Here is a 16,652-nt window from a genome sequence, read left to right as displayed (position 1 = left end):
CAGATAAATTTTGGTAAAGGAAAAACATCAGTGTAAGAGGCACGCCTATGGTCCCCTCTCTGCAACCTTTGAATTTTTTTTAACTTGCATCAGTATACGCCATGGAAGCGATCCCCAACCCCCAGCTATAGTTGCTCTAAACTACACGGGAATGTGATGGGCACTAACTAATAAAGTGGTAAAACTTTCTTCAACTAGCCACTGGTCTTTACCAACATATCGGTGAGCAGAAGTTCCGTCAGCTCCTGGACTTGGACAAAGGGACATCGCTGACCTTTGTCATTGACGTGTCGGGAAGTATGTCAGACGAAATCAATTCTGTGAAAGAAGAGACCATCCGTCTTGTCAGATTGCACAGTGAGACCTGTCTAGCTGCTTCCAAGTATGTCGTCGCACCCTTCAGTGACCCAGGTGGGTAGTTTTTGCACCTAGTAATTGTTGGGTCAGATTCACATAATTATGTGCCCTTGGTATACTCCTCTTTACACTGGTATCCTCCATCGGCACCGCTGTTTCCACTTGAGTAATTTGGGTTGTCGTAGAAAACTGCTTCCATTGTCGAGTTAAACCTCCACAGACAACTGCTGTAAACTTGGGAAGTAAGGGCACATATGATTTTGTGAATGGATTAAAATGTTGCTCAAAGACCTCTACCGGATTGCACACTACATGAACATCACATAGAATGTGTCTTGGCATCAAGGTTTATGTTTGCACCAGGTGTCATGTTTTTCCTGCAAACTGTAAAATATTATTGCATTATATTTTGATGTTTGCTTTTAATTTTAATTGCGGATGTTGCTTGTCCATTTACTCCGGAAGTGGAGGTAAGGCAAATTTGCTTCGTTATCTTCAGGCAAAATTGAATTTTTGATTCTGATTGGTCAATCAGCTGCAGAAAATGATGCCAAGATGATCTAAATACGCCCAAACGCACTCAACAACCCTGCAGCAAGAGTTTCCAAATCGTATCTGGCAGAAAATAAAAAAACAGAAACCTTTTCAAAGAATTTCAAGTCCAGCACACTGAACCACCTACTGAGGCAATTTTATGTTGATTCAAGGTCAACTGAAGGGTGCATTCTGCCAAGCAGGAACTCTTGAGTGATTAAGACATAGTCTAAATCAATGTCAGAAGGCATTACCAGTGCCCTTCACGAAAAATTCGACATCAAAGACAATGAATTCATGATGCAAACGAGTCTGCTGAAGCTGTGCTACATCCCTGTCAGTGTTTTGTGATGTGCGCATGTTGGGTTTAATTTATTTCGTTTTGTGTACAGCGCACAAAGGCCCCCATAATATCTTAATACTGTGCGTCAAGTTTGCTTGAGGATAAGTTCATTATCACACTCGCGCTTGTGTGACACTTCCGATACGTATGGTTTATTGTAAATAATAAAACAAGCTGTTCAGCTTGTGATATTGGACCGCAGAGGATGACATCCCCGTACTTGGCTGTTTCGAGAAGTTACATGAAGTCAGTTTTTCTAATTAAAATTGCATATGATTTAATACCTGATGGCTTCACAATGTTTGAGTGATATGCACAACTTCCGTGATGCCAAGTGTATATGTTGTTACCACAGTACTGTCATGAAAATAAAAGTCGTGGAAAACTATCATATGGGGGAAAAAAAGAAGTGAAAAAGGAAGTAAATACAAAATAGCTAGGGGCTGAGCTGACCACCTGAAAGCACAAAAACAAGTTCCTTTTAGAGCTTTTACACAAACTTGTGTTACCGACACGTGTTTTTCAAGGCAGGATACAGCTGTTATCAGAGCACCACAGAATATTTGGAGTGATGTTTTTACCTTATGATGGAAGGTAAGGTGATGAAGTACACTTCCTTCCAGGTTTGTTATTTTTCAAATGATCAGAGTTGCTTTAAGTTCGTGCTAAGATTGAATAAATCTGTGACATTTGTTCATGCGGCGATAGGGTATGGACCAGCTCTGGTGACTACAAATGCTCAGAGATGCATTGAGTACCTTAGCAGTTTGACCGCCGGTAGTGGAGGTGACTGCCCAGAATTAGCTAACAGCGGCTTGGAACTCGGTGTCCAGAATAGGTGAGAAACTGATGCCATAGTGTTTGTTACACATTGATGCGGAATGGTGAATGCGTGTGGTGAGAATAATTTCACTGTGTGACATACAAGTGTTGCCTTTCCATTCCACTATAAGGTAGAACCAAGTAGAATGGAACATTCTATCTGTCACCTTGCGAAATTATTCCTTCCAGTACATTTTATTCCTTCCATTATTTTGTTTTGTGTATCATTTGAATAACTCCGTAAAGAAATTTTTCGCCTGAATAAACCCCGACATCAACTGTCAATTCAGAGGTTTCGTTTTAATGTGGTAAAGAACTTCATTTAGGAGTATAGATCCCACACAAGTTCCACAATTTTGTATGGCAATTGCGTTGCCTTGCATAATTGGGACGAAAGTTAGTGACATAACTGTATGATTGATCCATTAATCAGATTGGTGGATTCATTCAGGCATATTGCGTACAAATGGATCATATTACTTCTGCGAGTTCCTTGCGCAGTACTTCCTCAGTAGTGACTAAGACTAGAGCGTGTAGAGAGGCTGTCTGTGCCTGCATGGCTCTTTGAATGCCAGCAAGCACCCAAGCTACTATAATTGTACATGGCGTACGCAGTGCAGGCATTGTTGGCCCAGTGACGAGTCTGCCTACGGAAAATGTGCTGTCCTGATCTACTACTCCGATCCCAATGCAACCTCGGAACACATCAAAATGAACCTGACTCAGTCGGATTTGCATTCAATTCAGTTCAGTTCACTCCAAATACTTTTATTTCCTCCTCATGAAAAAATATAACCATCAGTCCTACCAATGTATGAGTCAATATAGCCACTAGAGATGGCAAAACCTTGAAAGCAGAGCTTGTGTCAGGAATGCCATTACAAGAAACAAAGAAGACAATACCAAAGAAGCAACAAAGTACAAACAGGTTAACCATTTACTCGTGTACAAAATGAGAGTCAAAAATAATGATGAATAATACTGTATGCAATGTCTAATTAGATCATGTTGATCATCTTGCCCATATGAACTTACAGAATGCAGCTTTGTGTTTGACATTTTTAAAACACATGACCTTGTCTGCCATCTTGAGCACGTGATCAGATCGCCAGGTTTGGAGCAGTTTTGAAGCTCCACACCCGGCTGATCACATGCTCAAAGCCAGTGGCTCTGAAAACCAGTTACAGGCTATAGAATGCCCAGACAATACTGGGAAGGCACGGTGTCTGAAACTGAACGCCTGGAAGACCAAGGTATCATGCACATTGGTGGGGCAGAGGATACTGTGAGCCTTGGAGGCACAGTGTAGAACAAGTCATGGTGTCGCAGTTCAAGTACCCAGGGCCCCTGTAAAATGCCGAACGGCAACTGCTCTACTGACATCGAGGGTAGGCCAGCAATGGCCAAAAATGTGTCTTGGAGCCGTTTCCCATCTGAAAAGACAGAGTTGTGAGCAAACAAGTCAAACCACATTGTACGTGCCGCATGTCACCATCTGGGCCTGTCCTGACCTACAGCATGGAAGCAAGGATCATCGTAAGGGGGCAGGGACATGAGGCTTTGATGCCATGTAAATCTGGGTGCACTGAAGGTTGTTGGCGAAAAAGTAGAACCAACGACAACTAGTATTCTCCAAGAGCTCCACACTGAGCAAACCTTGATCACCACAATGACGAACACATGTGGAGTTTCTTCTGTCATACCCACAAGTAACAATAACCTGCAATGTAATTTCAGGATAACCTAGAATGATGATGCGTATAGGCCAGTCCAGGCATTATGACAGTGTGCGTGACTGGACAGGCTTGTCGCTAGGGGATGTAGTGAGAACAACCGCAGATAAGGCATCGTAATGGGATGTGGTTGAGAACGAAAGCTGATCTCCTTCAACAGAAGCCTTAAGAAGATAACTTGTATAATAATGCACATCTGAAATCTCAATTAAACATGGTTTGGCTAGAGTGCCTTCTTCGTGCAGTGATTCTTAACTTATGTGAACATCTGCTGCCTCTAACTCGGCCATCAATTTAGCACATTTAATGGCTTGATAAAGATCCATCTGTCTATCATAAGGTTCATAACTTAGTAACTGCGTATACCTCTGTAGGCGCTTTTTTCATTCAAAGTGTTTACTTTAATGACACCATAATTATGCTCACATAAAAACTGAACTACCTGGCATATTGTGGGTAATCAATCTGAAGTCTCTTCCGTTAAGACAGGGTTGGCCTTTCCACACTTTATCAAACTCCTGGAAGACGTACAAGTTGGCCACCTGTGTTGTCAGCGTGGCTTCTTGTTGACTCGAGATGACCAAGACCATATTTTTTTTCTCTTTGTCCATGAAGTATCAACGGAGCCAATGTATACCTGTTCACAGATGCCTCAGATAAAGATGGGGAGAAGCTGCCAGACGTGCTAGCATTGATTGAGGAGAAACAGGTCCGCGTCAATTACCTTTTAACTGGCACTTGCTCATCCAGACGACGCAGACGAGGTAAAGTTACGGGACCATGGACTCAAGCATCCGCTTTTTCAATTGGGGGGCCTGGCCCCCTGCCATTTTTTGCAGGTCCTATAATTGGGTGGGGCTCGATGGATCAAGCTATTAATGGATTTATCTGATGGTCTAACAACTGGCCCCCTACTTTGAAAATTGTTCCGCTGCCAGTAACCATCTCTTAAATCTTGGTCAATCATGGCCGGAGATACCCCTAGACGTGAAAAGCCATTATGTGATTATAATGTGCAGTTGTGTGCGTTATTGGAACCGAGTTTGTATGTATGGTTTGTACATAACCATCTACCAGTTGGTACGACTGAATATTTAGATATTCGATCGAATCGAAGGTCGAATATTGGAATAGTGAATTATTTGAATTGACTCAGCCCCTGCTGTCACACACTGGCTCTTCTGCTAGAGGATTTTGTACATCTTCATGTGATACCTACACATGAATTATCTTGTGCATCATTATCAGTGTTACCGTCACAGTATGTACGTATATCAAACACATTCTTTGTTTTTTCCCATTAAATTAGTTGGTGCAGTAGCATACTGACTACTTCTTAATATTACTAAATACGGGCGTTTCACAATAGAGCGCCTCTAAGAGTTTGCAACCTGTTGACCAATCACAGTGCACGAAAGCTGTTGACCCATTGCATGTTTGGAAAGGCCCGGGTTGACAGATTTTGTGCGTTGTGATTGGCCGTCGCGTTCTGTGCATTCCTGCAAAGTTTTTGGAGCTTGTCCCGATCCAGTCTGATGAAAAAGTGAAACTTTTACCCCTTACTATAACACAGAAAGGTAGCCTCACTGGCCAGAGTACGGGTCAAGTCTTTCCTTAATGATATACAAGTTTTCAAGTCCCATGCCTTTTCTCTTATCCACCAATGTTTCTGCAGCAATTGATCGGTCATCATTGCCGCCATCCTACCAAATTATTGCCGAGGCATCAGGTGGGGAGATTTACCAGACTGATAACAGGGGAATCAGTGACTTAGTGCGAATCATCGAGGGCGACATCCGTGCCTCCCAGGTAAGGCTAAGAAAAGATGGAGGATGATGTTCGGTTATAAGGGGGTCTCTAGCTATGGAATGCGATGAAATAATTCTAGATGAGGGCAGCATGATGTGACTGTGATCAGAGCTGTTTATAGAGAGAGTTGGGACATGAATGTCTCAGTTGTTGGAACCAAACTGGTGAATTATGCGACAGATAACACACAATAGCTGTATCTTGTGCTGAACACAGCAGCCATTTTGGTTCCAAAGTATGACATTGACACAAATCTATCTGTAAATAGCTCTTGGTAGAGCTCAGTTGTTAGAGCACTGTTACGGTGTTCCAGAGGTCGCAGGTTCAAATCCCGCTCTAGTCAATTTCTTTGTTGATCTTTATAAATAGCTCCGATTGTGATAAAAAAAGTTTCATTACTCACACTCCACAGTGTTAAATGTAAGTCTGTATAGAGGGATTTCACATTAGCTCCATCTGCGCATATCCGCATTGAAAGCGAGGCTCTCTGTGTTGAACTTCGTCGAGCGCACCCGCGGAGTCGACACAGTACATGCAGTATCCGGTTTGTAAGTGTGGCGCCACTTCAGTTGAAACCACGCCCACTGCACAAGATACACGACCATCGCAGGTACGTTAGCTCGCGGTAAATTGCCGTTATTTTTTCTTTTGATTTTACGTGTTGAGTCGTCCTGAAAGACTCTTCCATTAAAAGTTGAAGCCTGGAAAGTCTGAATTTAACATGCATTTATGTATTTTGTGTCTTGACTCCTTACTTTCCATCGTCTGATCGTATTAAGAATTGAAGCTAACACATACAGCCTCGTTTTCAAACACGGAAATGCGCAGATCGAAGCTAAAAGCATCGTATTGGGATCCCTTTATTCGGTATGTCAGTTGTCAATCAAAGCCCGGGACATAGTGGTTGCACTTTATCCAAGATATACGCAGGCAAGAAACACGTTTCTTCTTCCAACAGGTGACAATAACGCAGAGGTCCTCGTTGAATTTGAATGCTGTCAATATAAACATACCAGTCGATTCCACCATACAAGAGGTCCTGGTGTCGGTAGTTGGAATCTTGAGTGGTGACTCAGTGATCATTGAGCATCCCAGTGGTGAGCACAGTGAATAATATTCTAAATATAACTCATCTCGAATTTCTTTTTTGAACAGGTATCTCAGCTTAAAATTTAGTTTTTTGGGGGGCTTTCAAAAGTCTGCAAGAATTGTTCAACTTTTGGGTCATTTTATTTAGAACTGCCCCTGGTGTCTTCTTTGGCAATCTGAATTGAATTAAGCATAATGCATTATATGCTCTATTACAAACGGTCAGTTTTTAAGTTGCATGAAGAAACTGGGAAGGTGATTATTTCAGACCAGCCAACATGCCGTGTTCCTTCCTGAGGTCGGGCATTACCACAAGATAGATTGAAAATTTAAGTGAACTGAAGGCTTATTTAAGTACCTTTTAATCTATTTTGTGGTAATGCTAGAGTACTGCTCGGTTGGCAGGTCTGCTGTTTGCCTTTAAAATGATTATAAAAAAGAACAAAGAATTTGATTTGGGCGGGATTGGAGCCCCTGCCTCCAGCTCTACCAAGGGAACTCTCAAGCTGTATTGTCACCTCCACTTGTCAGTATTTTGTTGGGTGCGTATTGTACGCAAGTCCGACGCCTCATAGGTCCGACGCCTCAAAAGTCCGAATTTTTGGACTTATGACGCATCAAAATAATGAGGTGTAGGAATTATGGGCAATTTTTTTTTCAGCCTCATAGTTCTGATGCCTCATAAATCTGACATCGTACTGACCCTGTTAGGAAAACTAAATCAAGCAGACTACCTGCGCAGTCGTACACTGGTCCACTATTTGTTTAATCCAAAATACCACTTCGTGTAAGAATGATGTATGATACTTCGCTAAATATAAAAAGCATTTTCTCGACTGTTATACTTTTGAAATCTTAAAAATGGTTGTATGTGTCATAAATAGCATACCATACTTGACAGTCTTGTTCCTAGCACCGTCCTCATACGCTCGTAACGAGAGTCAAATCAAACGTCGGACTTTCGAAGTGTCAGATTTTTTGAGGCATTGGATCTATGCCATGGGCCAAAAAACCGTTGGAACTTTTGTCAGACTTATGGGACATCAGACCTATAATAGGTGTTGGACTTATGAGGCATCGGACCTATGAGGCATTGGACTTATAAGGTGTTGGAATTTTGAGGCATTGGACTTAGGAGCTGACCCCCATTTTTGTACACGGCCGCTGATAAGTTTTATGCTCAAAATCTCCATGATACTTACTTTTGTTTCGATTATATGATAGATGTCTTATAGACCACTCCCATTTCCCCTATAACAAAATTTGCAGAAATGTTGCCTTTTGATTGGTTTTCGATTTCACCTCCAATTTGTTCAAAATTCTAGAATACACAGCTAACAGAACACTAGATAATCATACACTCGTACTGTTCACCAACAGCCAATCATAGCTTTAGCAGCCACTTGTCCAAAAAACATGCCTGTGATATCAAAAGGGCAGACCCTATAAACAGAGGCAGTAAATCAGTCATTGCATAGCTCTGCATTGACAGATATGACAATCAACTGCCAGTAATGTTGGGCATAGTTTGTTCGGCAATAGTACACCTGTTGCTAAGTGAAAGTGTCAGCAAACGGCCATTCTTGGAGCATGGCCAAAATATGATAACGAAACTGGCCGGCATGCAGATGAGAATATGCAAAAACTTTTAACCAGTGAGATTTCTTGAACCCGCAGGTTAAAGATGTGCATGAGATTGGATTAGACAAGGCCAAAGCAGTTCAAAAGCTGCAGGCTAGAATCTAAATTTGATTTGAATCTGAGAGTCTCAGCTCAGCCGGATCTAATCTGATCTGATGGCCTTTGTGGCTTGATATACATCTGCTTTGAATCCATTAAAAAGTGCTGACTTGGATCCGAATCCCGGAAATCTGAACTCGGATAAAGAACTTTCGTGAGTCACCAACTGCATGTAAAATTAACAACTGCTATGGCACTATTAAAACACTTCAACAAAGTTAATTAACTTTAAATAGCACCTTTTCTGGAAACGGGAATTTGTTCAATCAATTATTGTCCGCAAATGATGGATCTCATTCCATATTTATAGGCACAGAAGGTACTCCAGCTGAGTTGAGAGCAGCTGTATACACAAACTCGGCAGAACAGATCGTGTTCAGCATCAACGTCACGGAACCAGACACGAAGGGAGCATGGGTGGTGAAACTGCGTAACTTGAACCTGGCGACAGAGTACTACATCAAAGTGTCCGCCAACAGCGTGCTGGATTTCACATTTGACATCCTGGAGACAGACGAAACAGGGACTGCTTACCCCGTCGACGGGAAACCAGTCGCAGGTGAGTGCCAGATAGGAATTTTCTTTTCAAATAAATAACAAGTTGCGAGTTAAAAAATGGCTGGTACCCGTCTGAAATAAGATCAATCTTGCAATAAAACTTAGTGCTTTATTGCAGTGGGCCGGTGCTCCTGGTTTTCTTATTTTACCATAATATCACATTAATAAGGATGTGATGGGCAAGAACTTTGGAAACTTGTATAAACTGGAATTTTGCCTCATTTTTTGCTTTCTTATTCGTAAACTTTGACCCAGTAGTTGGAAAAATTAGCTCCAAAACGGAGGCAGTGGATGAATTGACCAACTCACACTGGTAAAAGTACACAAATTGAACAATGAAATTAAAGAATTTGACATGTCTCCAAGGAGCTGAGGTGCTACTCACCGTCCAAGTCTCAGCTCCGGAAACCGTGTCCTCCGTCAGCGAGATAAAACTGTACAATGCCAATGGAAATGAAATGCTGGTAACAGCGAGTGCTACGCCTGTGATGGGCAGGACAGAGGGGTTATTCATAGCAAATATCTCTCTTCCAAATGAGGTTAGTTGTTGTTTTGAGTTTGTAAATCATAGTGGTTATAGTTTTCTCTGAGGTTTTTCTGGAGTCATTCATTTTTTTGAGCAGTTGGACAAAACATTGATTGCGTCTTTCTAAACAAGAAAAAGTAATGAATAAAACATGGGGGGAAGGTTAAGTTGCCAGACAAAAAGTATACAGTGAGACTTGTTTTAAAAATAGACAAACACATAGCATATAGTTCAAGGGGCCTGCTAACTATTGAGGTCATATTAGCCTCAACAATGTATTCTAGAGCCGAGCACAACTAGTTGTTTCGCCATTGTAATGTAGATCGTTGGTAGAGTTTTTTATTTAGTGCGTGGTCCGGTTTCCAAATTACAGTGCAACTCAGCAGCAATTTTTATACGTTTGTACCTTTGGCTAGTGTCTTTTGACTGTTTGAAATTCTGTCAGCCGTTCTTTGTCAGCATCGTTGGGGAGGACACCCAGGGCATGGAGTTCTTGCGGACACAGCCATCAGAGATCAAAGTTGTGGAATTCAAGCTGGAGGAAGTTTTGGGCTCCAACACCGTAGGTTGGTAACTTCTGGCGGTTGTGGTTAAGCATAGCACCTGCTAGCTTGGGAGGGTCCATACCGATGAAAATTAAACCACAAAAAGTGATCAAATCACTTGTTTGAGTATATTTTCTTCATCTTAGAACTGTTGACTATTTGAATGAACCAAATAAATGGGAAAAGAAATGCAGCCAAACAAAAGGTTTAGATCCTTCCTCTAAAAAAAGTACGATTTTTTGAAGGACGGGGAATAATCTGTCATCACACTAAATGTTTTCCTCCAGGGCCATTCGCATTGGCATATTCGGAATATCTGTAACATATATGAGGACCGGGTGGCAGGGGGGGATGTAGATCCAAGTGGGTGTTGCCTCAGAACTCGGGGGTGACAATGTGACGGCACGCAGGTTCTAGTTGGATTTTTACGTGTATGAGCCCAGAAAAGGACGGTTGAGTCAATTAGCCTCTCTCTGGCTACATGTATTTATTCTAGTCTGGGCCTGAGGGCCACCTGTAAAGATATGGCAGGCAATGCCTTGCATGTCTAGCAACCGCATGGGCTGAGAGCTTTGAACAGGTAACATGTAGTATGTGCAATACAATCTGAGCAACGCTATGACTACAATAGAGCCTGAAAGTTGACCCCTGATGGCGCGCGTCCGAAACCCTGGATAGGAAAAATAACGTGCAACGATTTTAGAATTTGTAATATTTTTTCGTTCAGTTATAATTACTTCTTAAAAAATCCAACTTGGAAAAGGGGCTTTGGAAAATATTTGCTAGTATATCAATTTATAGAAACTAAAAAATCACCTGACCTAAAAGAGAAATATCCTGCCAAAAATTGACCCATCACTTCCGAAAATCGATAATACATGAAAACAGTGCAATGCGCCAGTCTCGTGTGGTAGTCTGTGGGTAAAAGCCAAAATAAAACAGATCAAAATATTATTAAATGTTAAAATGTTAGTCCTATAATTTACAAGTAGTAAACCTAAAGTAATATTCTACTTCAATTACGAAAGATTCTAATCTTTTATCTAACCTTTGCTGACAACAACTGCATGATGTCAACGGAATCTCATCTGGAACCCACTGACTGCAAGTAGGTAAATCTTTGCAACGTTGTACAATCTTGTTTTCATGTAAGCATGGGCAGTGAAAACAGATGTGTATGAACATGGAGACATAATTAAGGAAGTGAAAGGTCTTTAAGAAAATTCATTTTGTACATATCTCATTGTAACTTCTCCTAAACATTAGTTGAGGAAAACAAAGGTAAACTTCCAACATGAGTGTTTCATGAGGTGGTTTCAGTTAAGAATGATTCTTCCAAAAATTATCGAACTTGATAGGACGGCCCAACGTAAAATCCCCACAGGAGGACCGCGCGAGGGTTCCGAAAGCTCGCTGCGTGACCTTTTACTTTCTAGCTCTATTACTTCATAAAAATCATCCTTAATCACAATAAACATATTGGTTTATTAATATATAAATCTACTCTTCCCTAAAACCAACAATACTTTTGCTGCCTTAATTAAGATCAGTGTAGTCTCTTTTCAAGTCAAAGAGTGGATAGTCTCCACTCAAGTTGCATTTACATAATTACAGTAGTGAAAGTAAAGTGGAAAGAGAATAAAGAGGCAGAGAAAGGCATATGGAAGAAAAAATAGCAAAAAAACCCACAACGAATCATTCATTACAAATATATATAAGAGGCCACTGCATGACCAGTGCAACTATTTCCCAATCCCTGGCTGCCAGCAATTTTCAAGAAAATTTCCCCTTGTGTGTTCTTTACCTATGCAGTCCAGTGCCCTCCATGCCCTTGCAATAAAAATGTAATCAGCACATCTTGTAATGAAAATAAAAGGGTAACTCCATGGTAACACTGACATATTGGCAGGGATTTTCACAGTTTGTTCAGTTCTGTCAGGTGGTGGTAGGAAGTTAGGGTGTAATAAATGTAGCACTGTTTCTGCATTGGAAGTGTCCCTGTAACCTTCTATCATAGACATATCTGTCAAAATTGGGACTGTGCAAACATAAGGTACAGCCGTGTGTTGCCATGGTCACAGACTGACACCTTGATTCACAACTTCCCCTTTTTGATAAAAAATCATAGAAGTTGCAAATGAGAAGCAGTAATGTGTAAAATATATCGTAAAGACATTGTCCTTGCTACCTGTTAACATGCTGATTGTTTTCCAACATCACTGCCTTGCCACCAGTGCTTGACATGGTACTGTTCTTCAGCGAAAAAAAAATTTGAAATGTAGGATAACAGTTGTCACAGAACCGCCTCGAGTGTTCACTTTAACCCCTCTGCAGACGATCTCGTGCCTGGGGGGAACAGCAGTTTTGCCTTCAGAGTTACAAACAACGGCCCCAGTGACCGTATGACTGTGACTGTGTCAGTCCTTGACACGGCTGTCAACTCTTCGGCCAGCACCCTGGCAGATGTCTCAGGCCCAGTAGTCACTGCTGCCGTGAAGCCGGCCATCATGGTGCTGGGTACTGGGGACATGGGGGATGGGTTGGTGATAGTGACTGCTGCCAAGGATGCACCTGCCGGCACATCTGTGTAGGTCTACTATCAGCAGTTTTGAGTAACAACTATAGTTAACTATGTAGATTGGCCAACGTCACCCAAATGATGGATGTTTGGACCAGTAGGAACCTGCTGCCCTGATGCATGGTCGCACCACTGGCTATCAATAGCTGATTAGGAACCATTTACATGAAAATTACTGTACAAGATGTCATATACCACGAATGCTGTGAGGCATGGCAACTAGTGTGAGTGATACGGGTTTTCACAACCTAGGGCCGTTTGTTACTGAGTGTTTGTGCCTGAGCATTGTTAAAAGCACTTGATTAGTGGTCTAACTATAGTACGCACCCAAACTTGCTCCAGAGTGAGCATGAGGCACGTGTAACCTGTGAGTGACAGAGGTCCACATTTAGTGGAGATATTAAAGACGTTGTGCTGTGTAACGGAGGGAAGGGGAGGGCCTCATTCCATTGCTCTCTTTGTCTTGCTAACAAGAAATTTTGTTGTCTAGGCAATTCCATCGATCATTTCAGGGTAGGAAAACTTTGTCTGGTCCACTGAACTAAGGTGGACATCCCATCAATGGAAATACAAGCCATCATATAATAGTAAATTTTCCTTTCACTCTACAAGAGCGGGGTCATTTGGGCCCATCTCACAGCTGCGAGGGGATTATACCCCCTCCCCCTGAACTCGGCTGTATCTTGCTTGATTTTTTTTTTTTAAATTTAGCATGCATGTAAATGCACCCCTTATCATAGCTATGAAGTTTGAACTGAATCGAACATAAACATGTAGTTTTTTGTTGCCGTCATTTGAAGTTCAAAAGTACATGCAATATGCCAGTCCACGTGCATCGAGCACCTCAGTGGAAAAAGTGTACATTTCGGCTGATCTGTCTCGGGAAAAATGCGTGCTGCACAAGAATGATATGTCCGATTTTAACAAAGCTGGTGTCAAAATGACCGCAAAGAGTGACTCTGAAAACTTGTCAAGGCTCAACTCCTGAAAAAATGCGCTGTGGTGATATTGACAAACAGATTGGGGAGGGGTTGGGTTCTCCCCGGCTCTCCTAGGGATAAAAGAACCCCTTTTCACTCAAAATCATGTCCTTAGAACATAGACCGAGGCATTCAAAAAAAATGTTGAAATGTCAAAATAGTGTTCCCTGAAAATTTTCTTGCACTTTATATCCAATGCAAAACCTGTACCTGTATGTACTTGTCTTTCCAGCAAAGTGACGTTGTCTGTCGAGAGTTCTCTGTCTTTGGCACTGAACTTCCTTTCAATCGATGCCACAGTCTTTGCAGTGGAGAATGATACATATGTAAGTAAAGTCCTCACCCATTAGGGTGAGTCAGCAGCAAATCATATGCCCTTTGCACAATAACCAAGCAGTTCAAAATATTTGATTCATCAGAACCCACACACTTGTAGAATTCCTTGGAAACCGGGAGTTACATGACTAGATTTTACATTTTGCTAAAGAAGTACATTTGCACTAGACCCCTTAAGACTGAAACACGGTTTGTCTGCACACTTATTTATTGCACACAGGCATGGGCTGAAATCTTGAGGGGGTAGGGAAATCCCCCCTCCCCCACTGGGAGGTTTTGGACGGGACAAGGGTCATATGATTGATCTCAATCTCAGTTACCTTTGAACATTTTAGTTTCGATGTGAGGCGCCACATATATATTAATTGTATACATCATGTATTGGGAGGGTTATGTATTGGGCTCACGTTATAGGTTTCGTTGGAATACAAATTAGGAAAAAATTAATGCATGTAATTTTCGTTAAACCATGTTATGATGCATGGCAAAAAATACCAGGAGATTTCAAAGCATCAGAAAAAATGCAAAGATGCTTCAAAACATCACCAACGTAGTTTGTAGCCCCGACCCTCAACAGTCATCCACTTCCCTCCCCCCCACCAACTTGGATTTATGCCACTGCACACATCATTCTCATTTGATAATGCACAAGTGGAAAAGGGTTGATCTAGTCTTTGAAGGGTCACGGGTGCATGATATCAGTTGCATTCACACTCAGCAAACCTCTGTGTTACCTGTGATGAGGAGTTCTGGCGGCAGATATTGGGGGTTGCCTCAGTAAGGCATGTAACACATTTAGCCGTCCCCCCACTTTGAAAATGGATCGTTCCACCTCCATTCATGAGAGGCAGTAGGTAACAGAGCCAAGCAGATAGCAGAAAGAATTATTCAGTCTGGAGATATAATCGAAAACAGCACTTACAAAATGTCTTTTACATCCTGTAGGAAAATCCAGATGAGAACGATGATACACCACCCAGCTGTGAGATCCTGAGTTCTGGGGGTGGCTGCACGGCCCAACAGATGAGCAGCAACTGCCATGAACATGAATGGTGGGTGCGTGCTCAGGCCACGGACAACTCCATCTTGACTGAAGTTGTGCCGGACTCTGAGATCGAGAATAATGGCACAGGCAAACAGTTGTTTGTCTACGAGAGATTCTTACCAACTAATATGACCCTCAAGTACTCGTAAGTTGTTAGCTTGACCAAGGCATCGTAAACACTTCTTGGAAATTAGCTGTTGGATTCAAAGTTGATGAACACCCTCAAGGGCTTTGAGTCAAAAACTGGTGTAATAAATTGTAGTGCATTTTTAATGTGGGAGTTAAGGAACACACTTTCATACCACAATCTGTGAAATCGGAAAAAGTAAACTATTTCCTGATATTTTGTGATAAGATGCAACGTAGTTGTATTAACAGAGAAATTGCCAGAATCCAACATGGGTTCTTAAACTTTTCCTCTAAGAAAGAGGGACAAAATATATAACATCAGGGAGAATTCACTGAAGACATTTAGCAGAATAGAAGATCCATCTGCAGATCCTTTGACATGGATATCGTTGATTGTATTATTCCTTGCCGTTTTATTTTGTAGTGCAACCTGCTGTTGTCCAATCATGAATTTCACTGTTCGTGACGGTGCAGGCAACCAAGCTTCATGTGGGCAGGATTACTACACCGCACTGGCTGGTGAAGTGGAGAAACCAGAGTGTAATGGACCGGTACTGGTAGGTCCAACATCCTATTGCAATTAACAGAGCATCTATGTATCAGCTCTGCAGACCTCAAAGTTATTGACGAGGGGGCATTTATAAAGAGTGCGGTGGATCTAGTACTGGTACATATACCTAGTTAGGAGTGGACAATGGCACTTTATAGAAATTGTCTTGAATATTCCCCTAGGAAAGTCTAGATGATAACATCCCACCCACCTGCCGTGTCTTGAGTACTGGAGGTGGCTGCACAGCCAAACAGATGAGCAGCGACTGTCACAAGCATGACTGGTGGGTGCTTGCTCGTGCCACCGACAATTCCAATGTGACTGTGGTTGTGCTGGACCCTGAGATCGAGATTGATGGCACAGGCAAACAGTCACTTGTCTACGAGAACATTTTACCCGCTAATGTGACCTTCGGTTATTCGTAAGTTGTGAGAGTATGAGAGTTATTTTTTCAGAGTTGGCTGTAGAGTTCAAAGTTGATTGGCAATTTTAATGAAAAGCTAGCTTTGAGTTGAAAATTTCTACTGCAAACAGCTGCAAATTTTAAATGCAAGACTAGAAGCAGAATAGAAGATTCATCTGCAGATCATTTGACATGGATATCTTTGATTGTATCATTCCTTGCTGTTTTATTTTGTAGAGCCACCTGCTGTTGTCCAATCATGAATTTCACTGTTCATGACGGTGCAGGCAACCAAGCTTCATGTGGGCAGGATTACTACACTGCACTGGCTGGAAAAGTGGAGAAACCCCAGTGTAATGGACCAGTAAGTCTTAAATGCATTCTACTGCAGCAAAATATGAAAAATCTCACACCTTGATGCTCAATTCTTTCACCTTTTGGGGGGTCACCAAATGCTAACCAGGATTCCTGCATCTGTATCTGCCAAACTGTATCTTCATATCTGTTACTTATGCAATTACTTATTCCTGAAGTCTGGTACCTATATCTCTGCATTCACTTTTCATATGCATTCA

At 41.8% G+C, this 16,652-nt stretch overlaps 1 protein-coding gene across 4 annotated transcripts in view; it reads left to right on the top strand.

Moving 5' to 3' along the window:
- LOC110989039 (von Willebrand factor A domain-containing protein 7-like) overlaps positions 1 to 16,652 on the top strand; it is a 28,735-nt gene that overhangs the window by 9,382 nt on the left and 2,701 nt on the right. For 3 of the 4 annotated variants that reach the window (XM_022253116.2, XM_022253120.2, XM_022253118.2), the window contains 14 exons: positions 199 to 411; positions 1,943 to 2,072; positions 4,405 to 4,553; positions 5,465 to 5,598; positions 6,557 to 6,695; positions 8,738 to 8,986; positions 9,352 to 9,524; positions 9,957 to 10,077; positions 12,391 to 12,643; positions 13,847 to 13,940; positions 14,896 to 15,140; positions 15,549 to 15,681; positions 15,857 to 16,095; positions 16,315 to 16,441. In XM_022253116.2, the coding sequence (XP_022108808.2) occupies positions 199 to 411; positions 1,943 to 2,072; positions 4,405 to 4,553; positions 5,465 to 5,598; positions 6,557 to 6,695; positions 8,738 to 8,986; positions 9,352 to 9,524; positions 9,957 to 10,077; positions 12,391 to 12,643; positions 13,847 to 13,940; positions 14,896 to 15,140; positions 15,549 to 15,681; positions 15,857 to 16,095; positions 16,315 to 16,441 (2,399 nt within the window). The remainder of the gene's footprint in view (positions 1 to 198; positions 412 to 1,942; positions 2,073 to 4,404; positions 4,554 to 5,464; positions 5,599 to 6,556; positions 6,696 to 8,737; positions 8,987 to 9,351; positions 9,525 to 9,956; positions 10,078 to 12,390; positions 12,644 to 13,846; positions 13,941 to 14,895; positions 15,141 to 15,548; positions 15,682 to 15,856; positions 16,096 to 16,314; positions 16,442 to 16,652) is intronic. The other variant, XM_087143190.1, reaches the window with a different exon arrangement.

The sequence above is a fragment of the Acanthaster planci genome, linkage group LG11 (assembly GCF_054643075.1).
Source record: "Acanthaster planci isolate LZ-2023a linkage group LG11, COTS_SCS, whole genome shotgun sequence".
Taxonomy (NCBI): Eukaryota; Metazoa; Echinodermata; class Asteroidea; order Valvatida; family Acanthasteridae; genus Acanthaster; species Acanthaster planci.
This window is presented reverse-complemented; position numbering and strand designations above follow the sequence as displayed.